This window comes from Mustela nigripes, chromosome X (assembly GCF_022355385.1).
Source record: "Mustela nigripes isolate SB6536 chromosome X, MUSNIG.SB6536, whole genome shotgun sequence".
Taxonomy (NCBI): Eukaryota; Metazoa; Chordata; class Mammalia; order Carnivora; family Mustelidae; genus Mustela; species Mustela nigripes.
Genome location: NC_081575.1, coordinates 97,245,348 through 97,267,627, shown reverse-complemented (window position 1 = coordinate 97,267,627; position 22,280 = coordinate 97,245,348). Strand labels below are relative to the sequence as shown.

General features: G+C 37.6%; 1 protein-coding gene across 1 annotated transcript in view; it reads right to left on the bottom strand.

Moving 5' to 3' along the window:
- The window catches only part of DMD (dystrophin), a 1,970,015-nt gene that overhangs the window by 514,255 nt on the left and 1,433,480 nt on the right, over nucleotides 1-22,280 (bottom strand). Inside the window, exon 53 of the mRNA XM_059385278.1 lies at nucleotides 11,938-12,092. Within this exon, the coding sequence (XP_059241261.1) occupies nucleotides 11,938-12,092 (155 nt within the window). The remainder of the gene's footprint in view (nucleotides 1-11,937; nucleotides 12,093-22,280) is intronic.

The following is a 22,280-nucleotide window of genomic DNA, read 5'->3' as shown; positions in this document are numbered from 1 at the left end:
AAAAAAAAAAAAAAAGGCCAAAAATATATTTCCAGACATAGGATGAAAGGAAATGCTAAAAATGTGAAGGATCATTCTATATCTCTTAATTTAAAATGTTCTACCACAAATACATTCCACTTTATATTAGGGAAAATGATTTCTAAATATAAAAGAAGCTTCTAAACACAAAACAATGGTAGATAAAATACCAAAACAGAATGTCAAAGGGGCCCAATCTGAGCTCAGAAACAACATAAAGAATCCCGTGGGTCAGAAATAGTAGAGAAACTCCAATTGGCATGTAGGATTGAAGGCACAGGCTGTGCAGCTCTGGGACGGGAAGTCAAGAGTGGTCGTCAGTTGAGATTTTGCTGGGCTTGGGAATCTGAAAATGTTCTGGGCAAGATAAAGGACCGAAGGCAGGCTCTTGGCTTCAAGAAGTTAGGGATGGTATCAGGTTTCCCAGCCCATAAAAGGAGGCTGCACAAAGGCACAGCTGTTGACCTAAGAACTGCTTACATGACCCCTTTTTGGGGAAAAACTGAAAAGATGAAATTTCCCAGAACTCACTGACATCTATCTGTCTTGCTTAATTTTTAGAAATAAGGAATATGTTTAAATTCATTGTTTATAGAAAAAAAATTCCTATTTTAAGCTGAATAAAGCCAAAAGATCCCGAAACTACATGTTAGAATGAGATAAAATTACAATTGAAATGATAATTATATCCATTTATTAAGTTAACTTAATAAAAATAAACTCTAGCTCATGTATACATTTTACTGAATATTTTTTAAAAAGTTTTTATTTGAGAGGGAGAGTGATGTAAAGAAAAATCAGAACATGAATATCATTGAAAAGTAATATCATGGACATGGTTGCTAACATCAAGGGTTCAATGAAACCAAGTAAGGGAAACTTTCTCCCATTTGTTTTAATTTTGCCAAAATATTAAATTTATGAATGAAGACAAGAAAGGTCCATCTGTGACCTAGGATTGTTTCCTAAAGGAAACAATTCTAAGTTATCTTTAGTTTTGGAGTCTTTTCACGGGTCAACTGTATGCAGGAGCATCACCAAACATCTCTTTGGGTGTGCTGGTAGAGCCTTGTTTAGGACTACATGACCAGGATAGAAAGCAAATGGCTGTTTGGCTACATCACCAGGTAATTTTCCACACCAGTAAATCACCGGTGATATGGTTCCAAATGTCTCCCTTTTTGTGCAATCTCTGCAAGCTAAAAACATTCTAATTACTTTAAAGGAGATGACATAAAATGAAGCAGGCATTTAAGACCAAGAACATTTTAGATCCATATAGATCATGACACTCCTTGGCCCAGTGCCCCAAGGTTTTGCATTACAGGTATTATATTACCCTATTGTAACATGGTGAGAATTCTTGTGCTTCATAATCAGCTGGAAAGATTGGGTCTCAGTAGTATAAAAAGCGGAAGGCCTTATAACTATATACACATCTCTCCTTTGAAGAGTCAAGAGAAACTTCCTCTGTCAGAAGAAGCATATCTAAAAGGTGCATATTTTAATGCACCAAATACTTTAAGTCCTTAAGATGGACTATATAGTATATTTCACATGAGAGGGATTAAAAATAGGTGACTCTAAATTGAGAAGTTTGAGCTGGTATCCTTAGGGTCATTTGTTGCTTTAATATTTATGATGATGCTACAAATATATTACAAGCAGTCCCTGACTTAATAAGAGGTTATATTTTTTAACAAATGTCCTGTTAGCATCATGTCACATTCTTTACATAGCTTCAAGGGCAGCAGCAAATCTTCATCCTTTATATTCTGGGGAATAATCCAAAGTCATCTGGTACCCAACATCTGACTATTTCATTCAATTCATAATTATTGATTACAAGTATTGAGCAAAGACAAGGTATGGCTATACAGTAATACATCAATGTTCTGATGCTCATATAATAGTCCCCAGGTATTCCAGAAAAAGAATTCTGAAAATGTTTTTGGAAGGGTCAGCATTTGCGAATAGAACATAAGTCTGTTTTATCAAGTTGCCATGCCCATCCTTCTGCTAAATAAACAAACTGCCAACAAGCAAAAATTTGTGATAATATTTGCTTTTCTTTCCTAAAAAAAAAAAGAAGTTTATTTATTGACTTCTTCGTTCGTTTTTATTTTCAGAAAAATTTCGATATGCTTTTGGGAGTATATCACATATGTAAATATCATCCATCAGGTCTTAGGAAGAAAAAGAGCACTTGGAGCAAAGGGAAACCAGAGGATTAATTTTAAGGAAAACCACTCTGAGGCCAGCATGAAGGCCAAATGAGTGTGGAGACCTAATGGCTGGGAGCACAGAGCAAACGTGGCCGCAGTCTTTGAGGTAGAATATGATGAGCTGGCAATAGGGATGAAGAAAAGGGGGTAGTTTCTAGAGCAAGTTTTGAAGTAGAAATCACAAACTTTAGAAGCCAATTTAATAAATGTATCAATAAAGTAGAGAAGAGAGAGGGAGGGAGAGGCAGAAGGAATTCTTAGGTTTCCAGTTTTAGAGATGATTCAGTAATCAAACTACACTGAAAATAAAGTCTAGCATTGTTTTAGGGGCAGACAATGACTTCTCCTTTAGAAGTTTTGGACCCTGTAGGATGGACAGATGGAAACACATGGTAGATGGCTTTAAGTACAGTTCTGGACATTGGCAGGCGAGAATTCTACCACTGAACCACCCATGCCAGTTCTGGACATTGGGAGAAAGATAGAAGATGGAAATAAAAACTGAGAAATCTTAGTGGTAGTTGAAACCAAGATAAAGGTACTTGAAATGTGTATAGAAAAGAGAAAGGATTAACAATGGAGCACCAACATTTAAGGGCTGTAAAGAGCAAAAATAACCTATATAGGTTATTGTGACAACTCCCAAATTCATATCTCAAGTCATCACCATTCGTTGGAATTTAAGATTTTATATCTACCTAACTACTCCATATCTCCACATAGAGGCATGACTGGCACATCACAAGTAACATGCCCCCCATCTTCTTCCTAGGATGTGTTGCTTTTTTCCCAAAGATTTATTTATTTTTAACTTGAGAGAGACAGAGAGAGGGAAAGAGAGAGAGAGAGTGGGTGGCAGGGGAGAGGGAGAGAGAGAATCTCAAGTAGATTCTCTGCTGAGCACAGAGCCTGACATAGGGCTGGATCTTATGACTCTGAGATCATGACCTGAGCCCAGATCAAGAGTCAGACACTTAACTGACTGAGCCACCCACGTGCCCTCATACATTGCTTTTGAAGTCCTTTCCATCTCAGTAAAATGAGTGTCCCATCTTCCAGTTGTTCAGGTAAAAACTCTGCAGTCTTTTTGGATTCCTCTGTTTCTTTCACACCTGAATCTAATTCATTAGAAAACTTTTTGGGTTCTGTCCTCAAAATAGAGTAGAGTCCAATCACTTCTTACTACATTCACTTCTCCTATCTTGACCCAGACCACAGTCATCTCTTGAGGAAATTATGACAACAGTCTCCTAAAGGTTTCACTACTTCCCTTTAGTGTAATACAGTACACTGAACAGAGGGTCCAGGTGAGTAAAACCATGCCATTCCACGGCTCAAAACCCCCCAAGGAATCCCATCTCATTCCATGTGAAAGTGAAAGTCCTCTGGGGGACCTAGAAGGCCAGATGTAACCAGATTCCTCCCATCTCTCTGAACTACATACCTGCCAAGCTCCTGTGACCCTCTCCTGTTACACTGGTCTCTCAAGGATTCATTCAAAAGGCTAAGAAGATTCCTGCTTCAAGGCATTGCCACTTACTAGAATCTCCTGAAATGATTTTCTTCCAATTATCTACATGGCTGCCATCCTCAGGTCCTCTGTATTTTGTTTTAATGTTAACCATTCCATGTGACTTTCCTTAACCACCACATTTAAATAACCACTGTTCATTTTCACCACACACACCTATTCTCAGCTCCTTTCCTTCTTTCTTGCCACATTGTACTTGTCACAATTTAAAATCCCATATATTTAACTTTCTTATTTGTTAATGTCTATTTTGCACCTTCTCCTTCCCCAAATAAAAGCTTCATGAGGGTAGGAATTTTCATTGCTATATACCAAGTACCAAGACTTGAGCCTGCCTAGCACTGAAATATTCTTGAGTAAGTGAATGAATGCTTATGATATTTATGACAGATGACATTTACAGAGCTCTTACTATGTACCATACATGTACCAAGAACCTTAGTCTTACTGTATGACTAGAAAAACCGGAGAAGAATTGCAAGACAATTTCTTTCTGGAAACCGGGCAAGGGAAAGTTTTGAAAAGTCAAGTTGATCGACAGGACCAATGTTAAAATGAAGTCAAGTAGATAAAGAAATAAAAATAGGGCAGTTAGTGATTGTAAAAGTCACTGACGATTTTAGTGAGCCCTCATTTTCAGAAAAGCAGGGGGGTGGTACCAGAGAAGCCAGATTGCAGTGGGTCAAAGCATAATCAGGAGGTGAAGAATAGGAAACAGTATTCCCAGATACTGCTTCAAAAACTCTCAGAGTTTCAAGCTAATAAAAAAAAATGATGGTAAGGGGAAACAAGCACAACTATACAGAAAAGACACTATCCTAAGAAGGTTCTTGCAGCACCAGAGCTTCAACATGATATTTAGCTGAAGGGGAGGAGCAAAGAAAAAGAAAAGAAATTGATGATCCCAGGGGAAAAAAAAGCGGAACAATTTTAAGAAAAAAAATGTGCTGGAGAATCTGAAAGAGATTCATTGTCCAGCTAGAACAGCTCTTTGCTGTACCCATAGTAGGACTCAATATTTTTTCCCTTTCCTTGTTTCCTTAAAGAGGAAAAAAGAAAGGACCTAGGAATAGAGAAGCAAAGAGTAACTTATGCATGCTTCATGGTTGCCAAAGATGGCGAATACTGGTGACAGTTTTTCAGTGTATCAGCTATGAATTGTGATTACTCAAATGTGAAAGATTTATTAGGGAGAACAGGAGCACACTGTTATTTTGAGGAAGAGCGTATTTCCATGCATATACTTGCATATACACATATGTGTATGTGTATGTATATGTGTGTATATTATATATATGTATATATATATGTATATCTATCTATCTATAGATAGATAGATACAGAGAGAGAGAGATTTTCCTCTCTATTTCTCTCTAAAAATCCTAGAGAGATTTTTCGGGTATCTGGGAGCTTTTTCAAGAAAGTTCCAGCCATGCTGAACCCTCTGACACTAGGACCAGGCCCTCTACTTGATGAGTTCACTCCTGGCTGGCTGGTAGGTAAATGCAGAAGCCCTCATATAGCTATAGACAGACAATTCAGGTTAATGCTCATTTCTTGTTTAAAGAGTGATCCTGGAATAGAAAGAAGGAAATGAAATCTCATGACAGTGTCATCATAAAGTCTTCAGCCAGATGGCAGTCCTTGAAATCTAATCCTTAGAGGCTTCTCACAATCATTTTAATATCACGTCTAATAGTATCCTATTCACCAATTCATATCTATTCGTAGAGGTTGAAAACAAAGAAATGAACTTGGAGAGGCCCCCGTTTCTGGCTTTCTATGTTAACATGGACTCTATCAGGAATCCAATCAGGAAAACAAAATGTTTTCCTACATAGATCACAGTGATGAACTATGTTCTGATCTCAATTGTTAAACTGCAGGATTTAGTTGAGAAATAGCCTTCTCTTTTAATCATTGTATATTACATCAATTCCTTTTAGGCACACGAGGCCTTTTGCATTTCTCTATATGAAATGGTAAAGTTCTTGTCAAAGCCAAGGTGTAATTCGAAGGTTCTTATGACCTATTAATAAACTTAAGCTCAACACTAAAATACAAAACAAAGTTATTTAACTTTTTTTAAGGATTTCCTTTATTTGAGAGAGAGAGAGAGAGAGAGAGAGAGAGAGCATGTCTGTGCAAGTAGGGGGAGGAATAGAGAGGGAGGGGGAAGGCAGGGGAAAGCATCTGAATCAGAATGTGGAGTCTAAGGCAGGGCTTGATCCCATGACCATGAGATCATGGCCTGAGCCAGAACCAAGAGTCACAGGCTTAACTGACTAAGCCACCCAGGTGCCCCAGTTCACTTTTGTTTTTGATTATGTTTCAAAACTATAGCCTGTCACTATATAATATCAAAGTAAAGTTTATCAAGTTACATTTTTTTTAAATTTTTTATTTTTTATAAACATATATTTTTATCCCCAGGGGTACCAGTCTGTGAATCACCAGGTTTACACACTTCACAGCACTCACCAAAGCACATACCCTCCCCAATGTCCATAACCCCACCCCCCTCTCCCAACCCCCCTCCCCCCAGCAACCCTCAGTTTGTTTTGTGAGATTAAGAGTCACTTATGTTTTGTCTCCCTCCCAATTCCATCTTGTTTCATTTATTCTTCTCCTACCCACTTAAGTCCCCATGTTGCATCACCACTGGAATACTATGCAGCCATCAAAAGAAATGAAATCTTGCCATTTGCGACAACGTGGATGGAACTAGAGTGTACCATGCTTAGTGAAATAAGTGAACATGGGGACTCAAGTTAAAATTTTTACATGTTATTCAACAATTGGAAAGTGCACTAAAGAGTTTGATTGAAAGCTGGTTGAAATTTTATTTTTTTAAAAGATTTTTATTTATTCATTTGACAGAGACAGAGATCACAAGTAGGCAGAGAGGCAGGCAGAGAGAGGGGGAAGCAGGCTCCCCACTGAGCAGAGAGCCTGATGCAGGGCTCGATCCCAGGACCCTGAGATCATGACCTGAGCCAAAGGCAGAGGCTTTAAAACACTGAGCCACACAGGTACCTCGACTGAGGTTTTAAATAGGCTTGCAAATGTCTCGATATTATGCATGTATTTGTCTATATGACCAAAAGTCTCAGGGCAGGTGGTACATTAGTGTCCTGCAATAAAGCCTGAAATCTGAGAAATAGTGTAACCAGAATGCTTTCAGCAGTGTCCCTTCTACCTAAAAAGTCATATTTATAGGTACTTTTCAAAGATATGAGTATTTTTTTATCCATAACCCAAATATCAATATTAGTAATCTCTCATGTTAAAATTGTTTGTAAGACTAACAACAAAAGTGAAAGTGCTTCTATGCTGTGATGGCTATAGTTTTTGAGACTTTAAATACCAACTCTACGAAGTGGATAAATAGAGAAGATATGAAGTAGAAACAAGGAAATAAAATAATGTGAACCAATGCCTTTTTATTTTTAAGAAATTGTTGTAAATGTGCCCTACATTGCTTAGCTAAACATGGACAAAGATGATGTGGAGCAGGACTACCAGGCAAATTTTTCTGTGTTGATGGAAATGCTCTCTTTTGCACCATCCAGTAGGGAAGTCACAAGTTACCTGTGGATCTGGAGCACTTAAAAGGTGGCTGATGAGATGGGGAAAATGAATTTTTAATTTAATTTTAATTTACATTCAAATTGCCACCTGTGGCTACTGGCTACCCCTATTGGATAGAGTGAATCTAGAGGAAGATGATGATGTTATTTTCCTCATCGGTTTACCTGGACAAGACACTGGATAAAAAGGTCAAGATAAAAGATCATATAAAGAGTTCTCTTTTTCTTTATCTACATAGCACAGGATCTATAAGAACGCAAAATAAGAGAAGCTGAGAAGCTGTAGGCAAGTGGAATATGACTTCATATGTGTGGTTGACGTACACAGCATTACACAGAACGTGAACTTGGAGTACAAAGGTTTCATTAGCCAGCGGAGAATCCAGCTCTCCTCGAGACCTTTCAGACTGACCAGGACAACTATCAAGCCCAATGGCCACCGTTTTATGAACCTCTGTAAATATACTATACAAACACAATGCACATGAATCTTTGAGCTACACGAATATACTCTCTTTACTCAAAGATCTGATGGGTTATCTTTCCAGGGAACTTAAGGCTGTCCAGCTACAGCATGCCAGTTTCCCAGTTTATTCTTTCCATCCCCTTTGAGGCAGACATTCTCTCTTGGCTGACTCAACCCCAATCATTAGCCACTAGATGCAGTTTTTTGGCAAATTCTGGTCCTCAATTTCTTGGGAAACCCACTGCTTTCCTGACCCAAGCACCACTCCTTCTCCTTCTTTTTCTTCCTGCTGGAACACGCATGTTCTGAGGGACATGCCAAAAAGAATGGGGAGACTTCAAGGCTGACAATGCTGAGCCGTTGAGCCAATGTCACCATCTGCCTACCTCTGAACTATTCATTAAATGAGGCAAATACACCACTATTAGGTAAGCTACTGAACTTGGGTTTTCTGTTATTTGGAATGGAAAACAATCCTAATGGATATAGTTTTCTTCTGTGTTAAGTTATTGGAGCACCAGAACACTTGTATTTAGTTATTTTTCATTAGTTCATTTACCTATTTAATAAAAAGTGTGTTGGGGGTAGTTATCATTTGCAAAGCTAAGTACATGGTAATAGGGTAGACAAGCAGCCCATGGGAATACCCTCACAGAGCCAACATTCTCATCAGTACACTAAAGTAATGAGGTAAACTCTATAGATGGGGCCTAAAAGTCAAAAAAGACTTCTGGAAGGAATTGGCATTTATACTGAGACCTAGATAATGAACAGAAGTTAACTAGGCAAAGAAGAAGGAATAATACATAAATATCAGGTCAGGAGGTAGTAGAGAAGACAGCACATAGCTATGAGGAAATGAAAACAGCTCAATGTTACTTAAGTATGTGTGGGGGACGTGCAAGGGGAGACTGAGGGAATGCAGAAAATGAGGCTGTAGTTTTAAGGAAAGGCTCAATCACACATGACCTTGAAGTCATTTAAAAGAGTAGAGTTGGTATTTAAAGTCTCAAAAACTATAGCCTGTCTTCAGAAAATAATGGATAAGCCATTAAAGGCTTTAAAAGTCAGAGGAGGGTGAACTACATAAATATACCGTATTTAGAAAGATCAGCCTGCCTTTTTTGTAGAGAATGGGTAGGAAGTAGGAAGACTAGAAGGAAGGACACCAAGTAGGTCAATGATGTAGTAACTCCTGACAGTTGAGGAGGACAGAAAAGGAGAAGTGGTTGGATTTGAAAGTTACTTCAGTGGTAAATAGCTTTGTGATAGCTTAGCTACTGGGGTTGTAAAATGAAGAGTGAAGCATGAGTTTCGATTTGGCAACTGACTGGGGGAAGAGAAGTAGGCTGCATCTGGAAAAAAAAGGTTGAAAGAGGGTAAACATGAGTTCAGCCTTGGGCCCATTCAGTTTGCGATTCCAGAGGGACGTTCAACTGGAAATAAGTCAGTGGGATACGCAGGTCTGAAAATCACACGATCACTGTCAGTGGCAAATGACATAAAGGGATGGTCATCAGTGTACTCACAGAGTATACATGAGAAAGGCATGGGGAGGAACTTTAGAGGCAAGAGTTATAATTAGTTTGGCAGACTTCAGCTTTTGTAGGAGCCAGTGGGAAATGGAATTTGGCTGCTAACATCCTATTTAAATGTAGCCATTGGAGAAATAATGGTATACCTTCCTTAGGCAGTAGATTTTTAGGGATTGAATCAAAAAATATAAACTGGAAGCTCCTCCAAGGGCTGAAAGAAGCCAAGCCCTTAAGGAAGTGATTATAAGGAGAGATAAAGCCACTTGCACATCAGAGGAGCATGGGAATGTGGAGCCAGGAGACTTCCAGTAAGAGCAGCATAGGTGGAATAGGCTTTCCCCCTCCCCGAAGCCCTCAGTTTGTACCAGGAACAAGCTTTCTTTTTGGCCCCCCTTTTAGCTTACATATCCTAAACTTACTAAATTAATTTCTGATCTTAATTTGCTTTTCCAAAGAGACTTCTCTTTTTTTTTCTCTTTGACAAACAAGTGTTTCCTATTGAGATTGAACTACTGAGTCTCTGATACCATTGGCTTACATATGTGTAAGTCTTCCTGAGCCTAATCTGCCCTTATTTAATTCAACAGATACCAGATCCATATTTGAATTGAAAAATTCAAACCTTGCTACTGAAAGGAAGCAGTCACTTCAAGAATTTTTTTTCTGATTATCACTCCATTAGTCAAGCTTGTCCTCTCTCCACCAGGGTCCATGAGATGGACCCCTGAAGGTAACTCCCAACTGCAGGTTGAAACTTCTTTCCGTGGTCATCTGAATACCTGCTGTCTGGAATTCAACACTAGAGCTGCTCTCTCCCCTCAGGGCCACCGGTGCAAAACCAGTTTCCCAGGAGTTTTCACTCTTTAATTCCTAACTCAATTTCAAGATTTACTTGCTTTCTCAGTTTCCACATATCGGTAGCTCACTACTCCTAAGAGTTTCTGCTCTTAGTTCAAAATCTGTTGGTTTTTCTCCCCCTGATGGAGGCCTTTTCTTCTTAGTCTAGGCCACCTAACTGACATCTTCAGTAATTCATGTCATCTTCTGGAATTTATTTACATTTCACTGTGGTTTTCCTCATCATTGCACAGGTACTCTTTTTGCCCCTATTTTTTTTAAAGATTCTATTTATTTATTTGAGAGAGAGAGAGAGAGAGAGCGAGTGCACACAAGCAGTGGCAGGAGTGACAGAGGGAGAGGGAGAAGCAGGCCCCCCTCTGAGCATGGAGCCCGACGCAGGGGCTGGATCCCAGGACTCCGAGGATTATGACCTGAGCTGAACTGCCTCTGTTTTTTGACAGAACTAAAAATAAGTACTCAATAATCCTTAAATTGCCATCGCATGAACAAGGTAACCACATCATGCAAAGAGAGTCATAATTCAACAAGGATTTCCCAGCTCCCCATCACATCACTTGGTTCAGGACCTCAGGATATGTCAAATAAGAAAGAGGGTCTTTCAAATCACAAGGGGCTCTGGACTCCAGGAAACAAACTGAGGGTTACAGAAGGGAGGGGAGTGGGGGATGGAGTAACCAGGTGATGGGTATTAAGGAGAGCACCTGTTGTGATGAGCCCTGGGTATTATATGCAAATAATGAATCGTTGAACACTACATCAGAAACTAATGATGTACTATATGTTGGCTAACCAAGTATAAAAAAAAGGGGGGTCTCTCTCCATAGGGAGTTTAGACTAATATGAAGGACGAACATTAAATAATTAGTTACATAATTCATGTTTTTATTTAAAATTAGGATAAATGCTATTAAAAGAAAAGCACATGGGGTTAAAGGAGTGCATAATAAGAACATAGAATCTACCTTCAGAACACAGTGTCTCTAAGGGCTGTTAATTTTCATTGATATGGAAGGGGAAAGGAAGTTCTGAGTCATGTTACACTGCACAGATTTTCTTACTGAGTATGTGGAATGAGTTACAAACAGCACCTTGGACAGCTATAATCCCATCATGAAACCCCAAATGGCCTCCTTGCCTGATTAAGAATGGGGCAGCATGGGGGGCACCTGGGTGGCTCAGTGGGTTAAGCCGCTGCCTTCGGCTCAGGTCATGATCTCAGGGTCCTGGGATCGAGTCCCACATCGGGCTCTCTGCTCAGCAGGGAGCCTGCTTCCTCCTCTCTCTCTCTGCCTACTTGTGATCTCTCTCTCTGTCGAATAAATAAAAAAAAAAAAAAAGAATGGGGCAGCATGTGTCACTATGGAATAGAATGATATTTCTTTAGATAGAGTTCTCAAAATGTATTGGTAAATGGCTCTTTTGATTATAAATCAGTATTTTGTGTTTGTCTAAACTCTTAATTATAGCACCACCTTTGACACTGTGGGCAAGTCACTTAATTTCACAAGTCTTCAGGTCCCTCGTCTTTAAAATTCTAGAGGATTTAGGATTTAGGCAAGCCTGCAAATTTAGTTGATATTTGTCACCTTTGATCCTCTGAAGCCCCTCCGAAGCAGGATTAGGGAAATAAAACTGCGTGGTCCACCCAGTGTCACCACCTATCCATTGTGACAACCAACACTAGTTTCAGAAATAATGTTGGTCATACCTTTTATGAATGCTTGCCCAGGAGGCATTGATGTTCTCTGTTATCATGTGGACTTTTCTGGTATCATCTGCAGAATAATCCCGGAGAAGTTTCAGTGCCAAATCATTTGCAACATCTACATTTATCTGCCACTGGCGGAGGTCTTTGGCCAACTGCTGCGGATGCATATGGGAAAGAAAATGAATGTCAGTTTTCTCTGAAATCTTAAATTGCAGTTTCTTAAAATTTTTTATAAATAGGTTTTGAATCCCCAGGTCAGAACATGTCTACATGATAACTTTTAATCTATCATGTCGTTTAGTCAATCATGGTTGTATAAACTAACCCACTTTTAATGACAAAACTTTTCAAATGCCGCATCTTGAGCAATACTCAGTACCGGGTATTTCAATTTAGTGACAATTAACTTGAAATCAACTGGGCTTTATTATTTTTCTCATGGGAGAGGATGAACTATAAAAATAAGCTCATGTATAGTTGTTGAGTATGGGATATATACCAAAATTTGAACGGAAAAACAAATCTCATGTATTTCTTTCCCTCTTCATTAACTTGTTGAATTGTTTATGTAATTAGTGCCATCTACTGGCATTCAACTACAGCTGCATATAGAAATATCACACATCAAAAGAACAGTACTGTTATCCTACTTATGAATGTTTTTGAAAGATGAGTTTATTCATAATACTTTAATAAATATTCTCCTTTTAAATTAGAATAAAATTTCAAATGTAAGAATCTTGCTAAACCAAATGACCTGTGTTTTCTTGTTTGTCTTTGACAATTGAGTATTATCAAGCTCACTTGATAGTATCACTCGATACACCACATATAAAATAAGTAAACCAATAACAGGTTTATCTGGAAACATAATTAACCATGGCTATAAGTCCATGGAAGTAGATTCTAAGCATTAAGATGATATTAAATAGTTAAGATGGTCATATCAAATCCAACATAGTAGGTTAAGCCACTGATAAAGGGACAGAGGAACAGGAATAGGCAATTCAAACAAGAGGAAGAATAAAAGATTTCCATTTTAAAAATTAACTTAAAAAACAGAGTATTAAATCAAGATGATATAATTTGACACCAATTAAATTAATAAAATAATAAAACCCAAGCTGGAAAGGCTGTGGTAAAACTAGCATATTCACATACTACTGCTGGGAACAGTATCAAGCAGGACAATCTGGCAATAGGTATCAACCACCATACAAATGCTTACTCCCACTGACCTACCAATTATCCTTTTGGTATTTTCTCCTAATAAAATATTTAAAAGAAAAGAAATACATTATAGGAATAAAGAGCTTCATCAACTAATATAGTACAAAAAATGAGAAAATTTCAGTGTTTCATGAGAAAACTAACACAATACATCAACCCAATGGTCTAATGTGCAGTAAATGTGCACCAAAGTCATACATAACAAATAAAACACAATTTCTAGCTATACTGTATTTCTTAAATCTGTAAGTCATGAATTAGAAGGGGAATACAAGAAATTGAAATGAACTGATGTTTCTGAAGAGTAGTCATTTTTGTTTTAATATTTGTTCTTTCATGCTGGTATGCTGTTTATATAATAAAATCAAACAAGAGTTATTTTAGCATAGTTCCAGTATGTTTGGGTGGACTCCTATTCCTTGAAAATGTATAATGTACATATAATCTGGCATTTCCTCATTCACTAGAACATCCTTTTCTTGACTCAAAAGAAATAATTGCGTTTATTGCATAAAACAAAGAGCCAAATAATCCAATTAGTACCGAGCATCTAAAGCCAATATCGCTAACTTTTGAAAGGAAAAAAGGAGAAAGTTTTTAAAGATGTAGAGAATAGTTGCTACACTACAAAGCAATTAAAATGTATTCTTGTGGAATGACACTGCCTTTCCTTATGTTCTCATTTTATCAAGCCCTGTGGTTCATATTTTCTACATTTTGGAACCTCACACTATTCAAAAGCCTTTCTGAGGTGAATCATACCCCCTGAAGGTTTTTGCTTTCTAGAAATATCCTAAGGTACAAAATGACCTTTCCATCCCTTCCTCTCCTTACTTAAGCCAACCCTACAGTGTTAAAGTAATATGTACTTGTAACTGGGCCTTCTTATCCATAAGATGGTGTCTCCATTTTTAAAGAAGAGTTTATTATTCATCATCTATTCAATCTCTAATTGGTAGTATAAGAATGCATGAAACTGAGACCTATGACTTGGTTACCTTTTTCCAAGTTAATTTCTTTTTAGGGAGACTTTTTTCTATTAAAGAAATATGATAAAGCAACATCAGAGCACATACATTTATATATAAAATCTAAACTAAAATTTTGATAAATGTAATTACAATCACTTATTTTACCTAATAATATTGGGAGCCAACCCTCACTCAGGGGTTGCTATTTAAAAAGTCTATAGGAAGAAGGATAGACTCTTTGGTTCTAATCTACAGATCATAAAAAAATACCCAGAAGTTTCAGTTGAAAACTATGCTTGAATTTTCCAAAATCTTGAAGGAAATATCAAGCGAAAGATACTTTATAGTAAACAGGTAAAAGAGTGAGGCTCAATTTCAAACCAGAGCTTATTGATAAACTTTAATTCTTGACAGACAAACAAACAAACAAAACCACAACCCAATAAGCAATATATTTCTCTTCAAATTTGTATTTACATTGATATTAAGATTTTTATACCTATAGAAATGTTGACTGAGCTCTAACCCTCACTGTATATACTGCCCAGGTTTTATGAGGATGTAGGATTAAGAAGAAGATATCCGCTGACCTTGAGCAAAACTGAAAGGGCAAAGGCCCCTTTTTCAACTCTAAGGTTCTCAACAACAGCGTTCTTTTCTCCCTTCTTAAAGACATTTCACCTGAACAGACGGTTTCCCTTCCTCCTAAAATAGTATGTTGACCAACCTGCATTTTAACCAAGTGTCTTTCAGACTACACACAATAACTTTGACCAGTTTTGCCTACCACTGTGAAATTTACTACTGGGATAACTCCAAGCCACAGAAGGAGTGTAAATTCAAAAATACAATAGAATTCACACACGCTCTTTTTTATTTCTGAATTCCATTTACAATGGTATACACTACAGGGAATTGTTTGTATGGTGATCACAGTGTGTGAAGAAATTTGAAATACTGTGAACACAAGCCTATAAAAAAAGATGACTTTTGTGGGTGCATATATATGTGGATGTGTGTTTTCCATGAAGAATATAAAATGCTAAATCTCCAAAAGATTGTGTCCCCAACCGGGAAAGAAATATTTTATATTCAAACCTAATACAGTGCTGCTGTTAATACGTGCTTGGTATTTTATACACAGCATTTTAGGCAGAAAAATGACTGTCAGCTATGGGACAACCTGAATTAATTTCAAGAACTTTGAGTATTAAAAATTTTTCATTTTAATGTTTGTCTTTCCTCATTTTTTATTTGTAAGAATTCTTTTTAGGAATATGGACTCTGTGTGGGAGAAAACAAGGAAGAAAGAGAGAGAGCAGTTAAAAGTTTCAGCCTGTTGTGTTTGGATCCTAGTTTGATCACTTCCTGGTTATGTGACAAATGGGAAAGTTAATTGTCCTCTTTGTGGTTCTGTTTCCTTCTTCCTCAAATGGGTGTAGTAACAGCATTTACCTCAAATATTTTCATGGGGGTTCATTAAGAAAATCCAGGGGATACATTCAGAATGGTGACTGGCACATTCAAAGAATTCAATTATTCTGATTATTACTACCCTTTATATTACTACTACTACTACTACTACTACTACTACTACTACTACTACTACTAATTCTACTGCTATTACTACTATTTTGAATGAGCCACACTGTATTCAACACAGGATAAGCTTCTATTGACCTCAAAGCAAGGGACTCACTGTTTTATAGACCTTGTCAGTAATGCCATAGCTTATCTAAAAGACTTCCTTTAATTCAGGAGATAAATAAATGTGAGTCCATAGACTTATAATTAAAAAATTTCAGTTGAGTGTTGTTGAGGTTTTCTTATATAACATGTTTTGGGATGGTCACCTACAAATGAAATTACCATTTGTTCCAGATGAACCTGAGTTTAACATTTTAATAACCGTGACTCAAAGAAGCTTCATGAAAGGCAACACAGAGTAATGAAAAGGCATTTTCCCAGGAAGTCTTGTTTGGCCATTGTTTTGCTGTTTGATCTTAAGAAAGTCATTAACCTTAGGAGTCCCAGCTTTGTTGTGTGTAAAATAGAATGGAGTGGCTTACTCTGCCTATGCCTCAGGTTTGTCATGAGGCCAAAATCCAAATAAATCTGCTCGGAAAATTATAAAATAGGATCCTAATGTATTTATGGACAAAAAGTTCTACATATTAGGTTTCTCTGTTTTGTTAAGATACTGTGTCTGCATACATGAACTAAGAAATTCATTAAAAAATCTACCTCTGTGAGCTAACAGTGGAAGAGCTTCTTAGCTTTTAGATCCCTTCTTTGGCAATCTCCTACTCTACTCAATATTGCAGATGAACTAACCCCTCGGGAGAAGAGAATGTCCCAGGATTTCTTGTCAGTTGGCTTCTAGATTGGTTAGGCCAGTGAGAGATCTTGGTGGGAAATGGAAGAGGAGGAGAAGGGGGAAACTCAAGTATATTTTCTCTTTCTCTCTCCATGGGCAGAGTCTTCTTCACGTTTCCATTTCTTAAGGGACAGCCCCTCCCTTTGTAGTGTCAGGACCCACTGTGCTGCCCCCACAGTTATTGAGTAAGCACCAGGTGATTCCAGTTTCTGGACTTTGGTAACATTGGTTGGCCCTTTGGCCCTTGAGGTGGCCAACATCTTCCTGATATTGCCAACTTCCGGGCTACCCTACTGCCTCCTACTGGGTTTCTTAGCTCTTCCATTAGCCATGGAACCACTCATCGGTGTTAAATTTCCTCTGAAATATCTAGCGTGGTTTCCAGACTGAACCCTGATGGTCCAAACTGGAAGAAATCTCACAGCTTAACTTAACAAGCACACATTTCATTAAACAGAGATGATATCTAGCATCTTTCTTTTTAGTCTCAAAAGAAGAGATGACTAGTGCGATGGGAAGCAGATTCCTCTGTCTGGACACTCATCTATTCTGGGATATTTATGTCTTTTCAGTCTCTTGTCTCTCTGCAGGGTCTTTCTCCACAGCCTTCAAACATGAGTCCTCCTCCAACCCCTTCATCTCCAAACAACAACAACAACAAAACCTACACCCTGTCCTTGTCTTTCCTTTCATAGTTAAGCTCCTCAGAAAGCAAATTCTCATTGATTACATTCCTGCCCCTGTACAACTCATCAAAATCAGGCTTGTGCCAACACCACCCCACTAAAACTATTCTGACACATCATTGGGGTAAATTGGATTAGTGGCTCCGATTCTTTACTCCTCCCTGTACTCCATGTTCTTTGCTATTTAACTTCTAATGTTCTTTGCTATTTAACTTCTAATGTCTTGCTACAGGCAGCAGAGGTGAGTTCCTGGCCCTTGTCAGTGATCTTGGCCTTATGACTTGTTTTTCCTAATCCTAATGGGGTGTTTATAGAACTGATACAAGAGGGGGCTTGAAATGTGCTCCTGCAGTGTGGTTAGCCCTTAATGTGTTTCAGCTACCACCAAGAAATAAACATCCCTGGGGCTACCCTGATCATCCCTGGTAAAGGAAGAGTGACCTTGGAGGGAGCCATCCCAACCAAGCTGCAGCATGAAGCAGTGGCACCCCACCCAAGCTGTCAACTCATTAAAAAGTACATGTTTACTGTTGTGTGCCACTGACATTCTGAAGTGTTCTGGTATGCAGAATGTTTGCGAAAATAGTTAACTGATGCAGTCACCAATGTCTGGGGTAAATCTTAGGTTCTCATTTAATTTATTTGCAGCAACTAGTGCTACTGGTTAATCCCTTCTTGAGATTCCATCCTTTCTTAGCCCTCTCTCTTTGGGTCTCCTCTCAAATCTCTTGTGATTTCAGTTGTTCTTTTTCTATCTTTCTCTTAAATGCTGATGTTCTCCAAGGTTCTGTCCTTCACCCAATTTTTTCCACCTGTAGTGTAACTGACCCTTAACTGGAAGAGGAAACAGAGAGCATACCCAAAGAAGGGTTTTATCACAATTTTCTCCTTAGCCAAGTAATCTACCTCCACTGTCACTGCCTTAATTTAGGTTCTCATTATTTCTTGGTTGGATTCTCCAACAACCTTTTTATTAGCTCCTTTCCTCCACCTCAAACCAGTCCTTCCATCCCCAAAGAGCTGCTCAAGTAATATTTTGAAATACGAATAGAACCATATCACTCCTCTGTAAAAACTTTCAGTGGCTCCCTCTTACCTACCAGACAAAATCTAAACTTTCTCCTTAGATTATGAGGCTCTCCAGTATAGGACCCCACTCACACATCCACTTTCATCTTTTGTTGTCCACTATCCTTTTCCTTTTCTCTGACCCAATACCATAATTGTCCATCCGATAATATGAAAACCTCTGAAAGTTTAAGTGACTTGTTGATGACAAAGCTAATCAGTGACAGAGGCATCACAAAAATGCAAGTTTCTTGACTCCAGTATTCAGGGTTTAATCTAGCTAAAGAAGATACACTTCCATTTAAAGGAATTTAACATAAATGACTGAGCTTATCATAACTGAACACCAAAGAATGTAAAACAGTCTCCTTCATGATTATAGCATGATTGGAAAATTATTTTGTATAATAAAGTAAGACATTGGCAAACAAAGACAGCAGAAAAAACACAGATTTGGTTTATTAAAAAAAAATCACTAAACAATTCAGTCCTAAGTATGAATTAATGTTCTATAATTCTCTATTGGGAAAAAGAAACACTCTTTCTTGCTTGTGTGAATTAAAATGACCTATAAAACCTCTTTATGGATTTATAATAGAAATGTTAAAATATCTGTAAGGAAGCTATTTCAAAAGTAAAGCCTCTCACCATTAACTTCACTATTCATCTATTAAACCTCTGACATTACCAAACATCTCTGTTTCAGAAGCTAACACTCTATACAGGAGATACTATTTAAGAAAATGGCCCTCATTTTCCAGCTTACTGGAAATGATTAATCTTTCCAATAGCTTTGAGGACTACATACCAAAGTTGTTACTTTTTTGTCCTTTCAACAATGACTACAAGCTGAGAGCAGGCTAGTAAATGTGTTATCGGCCAACCCATTAGAGTTCCATTATTTTCTGTCTTACATGGCTTCATGTAATGAATTTTCATAATTAAACTAATGGCATACAATTTATTTTCCTCCCTCTTTACTTTCAGGCCCCATTTCTCTTCCAGCTTCTTTGGAATAAGTTTTATACAAAAAGAAGGGAGGAGAGCCCTCCAAGTACTTCATTACCTTAATTTCATTATGACATTTTAGAAAGCATTCTCTTTATCTGGGCTTTCTCTTTAATTTGCTGACTTTATTAAAAGGCTTAAGTAGTGTTGTAATTAAGAAATCACCCAGCTACCCCAGGCATCTAAGAGAAGTCTGGTTGAGAGGATATGGAAATGGTTGGGTGGAAATTACTCCAGAGAGAATGCCAGATGATAGATCTCTACAAAGTGGCATTTTTCTTGGCTATTTTTCAAACCCCGTGAGCCTACTGTGGTATAATACATTATTGTCCACAAACATTCAGTGCCTTTTCAAGCCATCCGCACCCCCATTGAACTGGGGATGGCTATGTAACTGATTATGGCTACTTGTCACTTTCAGGCAGAAGGTTTATGAATTGATGACATTATTCATGTACCCTGCCTCCTTAATCATGGAAGTATATATCAAGACCCAGCTGTTATCAGCCTTGGTCCCTGACTGACTAAGCTCAGTAGAACCCTCTTGTGAATCTACAATGGACATGTAACATGAGTAAAATATAAAGTTTGTGTTGAGCTTCTACATTTGAAGGTTGTTAGTGTGGTATAACTTGGACTATCCTGACAGGTATAGCTAGTCAGGTACAACCCTAACTCCAGAAGAGTCATCTAACATCTCCAAATAATATGAGGCCAGGGTGAGGGATAGAATAAGCTAGTATAATGATTCATACAGAAGAGGTTCTGTTGCTAATATGTATTTCAGAAACTATGTTTCTAAAGCAGTTTATAAACTTGAAGAGACAAGAATAAGATCTGTAGTCTTAATGACATGTAGACATGCACCTTTTGAAAGCAACTTCGAGATATAATTCACATAACATAAAATCTACCCATTTTAAGTGTATAATTTAGTGTTTTTTAGTATAATCAAAGCCATCACCACAATCTAATTTTTTAAAAGATTTATTTATTATTTTAGGGGGTTGGGAAGGGGCAGAGGGAGAGAGAATTTCACGCAGACTCCCCATGAGCCCAATGTGGGGCTGGATCCACAACCCTGAGATTATGTTCTGGACTGAAATCAGGAGTTGGACCCTGAGATCATGACCTGAGCCAAAAATCAAGAGTCAGACGCTCAACTGACTGAACCACCCAGGCACCCCCACAATCTAATTCTGGAACATTTTCTTAAAACCCAAAAGAAACCCTGTACCATTAAGAGTCACTTTCCATTGTCTATTTTCTCTGTCCCCTAGCCTTTATTGGATATGTCATACAAATGGACTCATACACTATGTGGTCTTCTGTGATTGGCTTCTTTCACCCAGCATAATGTTTTTGAGGTTCATCCATATTATAGCAGGTACCAGCACTTTAATGATTTTTATTTCCAAATAATATTCCATTGCAATATACCACCTTACAAAAATCATTCCTTAGTTAATAAACGTGGGTTTTTTCCACTTTTTGGCTATCACAAATAACTCTGCTACAAACATCTGTATAAAAGTTTTGTGTGGATGTATGTTTTTATTTCTCTTGGATACATACCTGAGTATGGCACTGTTATGTCAGATATAGTTTCATGTTTAATATCTATAGGAACTGCTAAACTTTTTTCCAAAGTTGTATCATTTCACATTCCCAACAGCAATGTATGAGGTTTCAATTATTCCACATTTTTGTCAACCTCATTATCATCTTTCTTATTTCAACCAACCTAGTGAGTATGAAATGGCATGTCATGGTTTGCATTTGTATTTTCCTAATGACTAATAATACTGACTATCTTTTCATGGGCTTATGGTGCATTTGTACATCTTCTTTGAAGAACTGTCTTTTAAAATCATTTGTTGATTTGTAATGGGTCTATTTTTTAGTTCTTGTTGATTTATAAAGTTCTTTATGTATTCTGGATACAAGTCCCTTATCAGATATTTGCAAATATTTTCTCCCATTCTGTGGGTTATCTTCATACTTTCTTTATATCTCTTGCAGTACAAAAGTTTAATTTTGGTTGCTTTTGGTGTCATAGACAAGAAAACATTGTCTAAGTCATCATACTAATATGTTGTCTTATAACAGTTTTAAAAGTTTTAGTTAAAAAAAAAAGTTTTAGTTCTCAGGGCACCTGGGTGCATCAGTTGGTTAAGTGTCTGCCTCTTGATTTCGGCTCAGGTCATGATCTCAGGGTCCTGGGATTAAGCCCCCTGTTGGGCTCCATGCTCAGCAGCAAGTCTGCATGAGGATTCCTTCCCGCTTCTTCTGCCCCCTCTGTTCTCTCTCTCTCACTCTCTAAAAATATATATATATTTTTAAAATAAATTTTAGTTCTTATAGTTAGCTCTATCATAATCCATTTTTGAGGTAATATTTGTGTATGGTGTTACATGGGGTCAAACTTCATTATTTTGTATGTGAATATTTAGTTATCCAAGCACAAGGGTTTAAAAAGACTATTGTTTTGCCATTGAATTATCTTAGCAATCTTGTCAAAAATCAATTGACCTTAAAAGCAAGATTTTACATCTGGATTTTCAATTTTATTTCGTCAATCTTTATTTCTAGCTTCTTGTCAGCACCATATTGTCTTGATTCCGGTAGCTTTGTAGTGTTTTAAAATTGGGAATTGTGAGTCCTCTGCTGTTTTGCAAGGTTGTTTTGGCTATTCCTTGTCCCTTGCATTTCAGTAAGTATTTTTAGGATCCACTTGTCTATTTATGCAGAAAGACCAGCTAGAATTTTGATGAGGATGGCATAAAGTGTATAGATCAATTTGAGGTTATTGCTATCTTAACAATATTAAGTCTTTTGATCTGGGAACATGGGACATTTTCCCATTTATTTAGGTCTTCTTTAATTTCATTCAACAGTGCTTTGTAGTTGGTGGTATATAATTTGCATTTTTTTAATTCCTAAGTATTTTTTCAAATATTTTATTTATTTGCTAGAGAGAGAGAGCGAGAGTGAGAGCAAGAG